Source organism: Saccopteryx leptura, chromosome 2, assembly GCF_036850995.1.
Source record: "Saccopteryx leptura isolate mSacLep1 chromosome 2, mSacLep1_pri_phased_curated, whole genome shotgun sequence".
In the NCBI taxonomy this organism is placed as follows: Eukaryota; Metazoa; Chordata; class Mammalia; order Chiroptera; family Emballonuridae; genus Saccopteryx; species Saccopteryx leptura.
The window spans coordinates 111,618,788-111,623,330 of record NC_089504.1 but is presented as its reverse complement, the minus strand read 5'-3'; the positions used below and the strand labels follow the sequence as shown (position 1 = coordinate 111,623,330).

Sequence of the window (4,543 nt, the reverse complement as noted above, 5' to 3'; positions counted from 1 at the left end):
CCCAGCAGATTGAGGGCCCAATGAGATTTGTGGCTTTTAATTTAAAATGAGATCTGTGAGCATTCTTGTGGGGTTCCCCCCCCCCAGATATCCAGCTGTTTGGGTACAGGTGAGGAAGTAAGGAAATATTAAGAGGGCCAACTTATTTTTTTCAAACATTTTTTTTCTTCAGAGATACTAGACGGATTTAAACAAAGACAGACAAGGTATGAATTTGCAAAGCCTTTAGTGATAAGGTTTTTATTTTTTCTTACACCATGATAATTTCACATCAGTGGTTAATTAGCAATTATTTCAATACATGAAAACTCATCTGCCTCCAGTTTTAATCATAATACATGAACCTAAGCTAATAAAATTAAGAAGAAGCAACAGCTCATCTAATCCTTCTTTATATTCCTTCACGATCGGCAAGCTGCAGAAAAGAGTTCTTTAAAGGGCTAAAATAGATTGACATATAAATTCTGAGTTCATTTTTAAAGCTGTATAAAAGTAACATTTTAAAGAAAATATTTAAACCAAAGGTCACACTTTATGACAACAAACTTCTTAATTCAGGCTGTCTCCACTTTTAGCCATTTGGTATTCTGTTCCTTTGTAAATTTTATATTGCCCAACAAAGAATGGTTATCTTTTACTGTTTTGGCAAATGACTGAACAGATAAAGGCATAAAATGCACACACAGCTACATTCAATGAATTTTAAGATAGTCGTCTGTTACATATTTATCCAATACTGAGGAATACTTGTATTGTTCAAGATGAAGTCTGGGTTATTTTTTTGACTAAGACCTGAACAAACTGGAGAGGTATTTGATAACCAAGATTTAAGATACATTTAATTAGCATTAGTTCAATTAGCAAACTGAAAAATATTTTAGCTTATTATCCAATAAGAAACTCATTGGAAAACATTAGCCTCTTACAATAAAGATCATATTTTGCTGCTGCTTCCGTAGAAATATTATTTGTTTGAAAGAACAGTCGTGTGAACCTTCACTTAACCACTACTCCCTGAATATGAAAAAAGAGACAGAATGAGCTGAAGAAGGAAAATTCCAGTTACACTCCACAGCCCTGAATATACTGAGTGACATCTTTGTTTTGACAACGATTTCTCCATGCCACCCTGCAAGGAAAGGGGAAACAAACGGTGGTAATGTGAAAGCATATATTCATTGTAACATCCATCCATCAAACCCTTAGGGAGAATAAAATATTTCATCAATATATGGAATTCAGGCTATTAATAGATCCAGGTATCGCTATTTATCAAGTGGAGATGTCTACACCGAACACTTCACTCCGCCCGGAAGCCCTGGCTACAGCGTGGAATGCCGAACCTAAGAGCCATGCGCACTCCCCAGCAGCAACTGCAAAATACATTCCACATGTAGCTCATTCCGAAAAACTTCAAAATTTGACAAGGAACGGGTAGTGTGGAGAATTTTAAAAATTCTAGAAATGCCATAAAATTAACTGAGGCATAAAAGAAAAAGGTTCTGAATCGGTTGTAGTAGACCGCTTCTAAGCGATACGTTGTTTAGCATAAGTCTAAAGCGGCAACTTCCTTTCTCAGTAGCATACTGTGGTCTTTAAACATCCCTCACTTCTCTCATAACGGTGGGGTAAAATAGCTTTCCTCTTTAGTGCTTAAAACGTACCATGCTCTGATGCCTTGTGGATCCCTGACCACCCTCTTGGCACATGTTACCGCTTCAGAGATGTCATCTTGCAGCAAAGCTGAAAAAGTGGTGAGGAATGAAAACAACTTTCACAAACATTTCGTTTTAAGTTTAGGTTTAGCCAGTTTTATTCTTGTGGGCTGAGGAATGGATACTAAAATTGTTTTCCACAAGCCCAGGTATCTGTGAATGTTGGGGAAAACTTTTTCTTTATTCCATCCCATTTGGCATGAAAGAAAGCATTCTGTTTCTCATTTACCAGTCAGTGGAAGCCCTGGAATTATTAAGTAATGTGATAGATGGTTCTCTGTAATACGCAATGTGTAAAGAAAAAAAAGAAAAGAGGAACAAGCGTAGGAATTTTTAAATCTGCAATTCTACTACTATAAATTTTCCCTAAAGAAATAATAATAAGTGCACCTAAAGATGAATGAACAGGGCATTTGGTTGCAATCAGTAAAAGCAGAAAATGGAAATAGTCTAAGTGTTTAAACAGTAAAAGTTGAATCAATAAATTATAGAATATTACACTATATTCTATAATTGTAGAATCAATAATTATAGAATAATAACTGAATCAATAATTATAGAATAAATTATAGAATATTATAGAATTCTATTCATATTTTTCTGTGACAAAGAGCAAATTGTAGAGTAATATATATAGTACAATTTTATTTTTGTTTAAACACACAGCCCTGGTCAGTAGCTCAGTTGGTTAGAGCATCTTCCCTATACACCAAGGTTATGGGTTCTATCCTCAGTCAGGGCACATATAAGAATCAACCAATGAATGCATAAATAAATGGAACAACAGCAATGAAGAAAATAAAGCCTTACACATTGCTTACATGTTTCTATGTGGGTATATATGTATGTGATATAGCTTCAGGTGCCCTGACTGGGGTTTGAACTGGCAACTTCAATGCACCAAAATGACGCTTTATCTGCTGAACCACCTGGCCAGGGCTTCTATATATTTAGAACATTTCATAATTAAAAAGTAGAAACAACTTTAAAGAAAGGACCATACAATCAAATTATCCCTAAACCTTGCCAAGTACGTGTGGAGAATGGTATTGTTTTGGACAAAGCATCATTAAGTCCATTTACAATCAATTAATGGGTCATTCTGAAACTTCTGTGTATTAGAAAATATCAACCTTTTATGACACCAGCTCCTTAATTTTTTACTTAAAAGCTTATGAGGAGGATAATAAAGAGTTTCTAAAAGTTAAGAGTTTTTCTAGGTCCCTGATGAACTTTTCAAAAAACCTTTTATCTGTATTGAATCTCTATTCTTTTAAGTATAATCAGATGGGTCCTGTGTCATCACCCAATGTCATTATGTCTTACCATTGCAGGATATGCGACAGGCATTAACTGATTTTGGGGTTTTGCCATCTTCACACCAGTAGCGGCTATTGATCTGAAATATCCCATAATCAGTGCTTTTGCTTCCAGGATTGTAGTTTGTAGCTCGTGTGTTGAAATCACTTTCCCATTTGGTCAAACACATCCCTGAAAAGAGCATATTTTTAGTAACAAATAGCGACACTACATGATTTCTACTGCACACCATAATCAGTTCTATGTAGCTAATCTTATTTTACGAATGACTTACTTTATAAGTATGCAGATGTCTAACAGGAAAGACTATTTCATCTGTTCGTCCATGCATATATCCACCAAACTATTCACTCATTCATTTAAAAAGTTATTAAGGGGAAATGTTTGAATTCAATCTGAAAATATGTGATTACATTGACAAATATGGACTAAACTATTAAGTGACATTTACACAGGCCCATCTTGGATTGTGTAGAAGAAAACGAAAACAGTTAACCAACTAGAGTGAGTAAAAATAATAAAATGTCATTTTATGCTGCATTTCAGGGACCCTTATACAAACGGTGATTGAGGAGAAATAGGTTCCTACTGCCCCTGTATTGAGAGTTCAACATAATTAAAAAAAAAAAAAGGCTATTACAAGCTTGATGTCATGCAAGAAAATTAATAAAAAAGAAAAATACTGCATTAGTTTAGGCTCACAGAGCCCAAACTATGAAATGACTGGAGTCAAACACCAAAGACTGACAGAAATTTCTCAGGTGCTCAGAATCATTAGCCGATATGTGCCACTGAGTCTGAGGAACCAGGAAATGCAGTGGCACTCAAAGAGAACTGTGGATCATGGTTTATTTACAATGGTCCCGAATTTTGACATCCTGTGCCCTCATTCCTTCATCTGGTATAACTGAATCTAAAGATCTAAGTTGATGTTTTCAACCATTTTAAGTATACAAACACTAAAAAAAAAAAAAAAAAAAAATGCCCATTCACTCAAAGCCCCTTTCTTATTATTCTTCAATTAATAGTTATTCCACACCTGACTCTTTCAAAGTATGAAGGAGAGTTTACTTACAGTTTGCCAAGCTGATTCCTCTGTAGCCATCCATTCCTAGTCTTTTCAGGGTTCTGGCTAACTCACATCTTTCAAAGACCTTGCCCTGGACGGTAACAGAGAGGAGGAGAAGCCCTGGAATAAGGAGCGCCTTCATGGTGACTGGGAAGCCAGACCCTTGGGTTGGCCAGGAGAGGCTGGCCCCAGTATTTAACACCGTTGAACTTCCTTCTTTCCTAGTGGTTTGAAGGCTCCACCCTTTGAGATACAGGAAAACAGGAACTTTTTTTTTGGCCCACTGACTTTAAAAGGTTTAAAAAATTAATCTACAGGAAAATGATGAAGGACATTCTTTAAAGATCTGGCTCAGAGAGAATGAGAATTACCACAGTTTCCAAAACAGGAACTTCCTCTTATTTTTTTATAAATTTGAGGAACTATAAAAAAAAACACA

The 4,543-nt window shown here is 35.6% G+C and overlaps 1 protein-coding gene across 1 annotated transcript; it reads right to left on the bottom strand.

The window, feature by feature from the left end:
* Positions 1–951: 951 nt before the first annotated feature.
* Positions 952–4,286, bottom strand: LYZ (lysozyme). Its single transcript, XM_066368535.1, has 4 exons — positions 4,111–4,286; positions 3,042–3,206; positions 1,665–1,743; positions 952–1,129 (listed from the first exon to the last, which is right to left on the bottom strand). The coding sequence occupies exons 1-4, from the start codon at positions 4,244–4,246 to the stop codon at positions 1,063–1,065; spliced, it is 447 nt and encodes a 148-aa protein (XP_066224632.1). The 5' UTR covers positions 4,247–4,286; the 3' UTR covers positions 952–1,062.
* Positions 4,287–4,543: the final 257 nt, after the last annotated feature.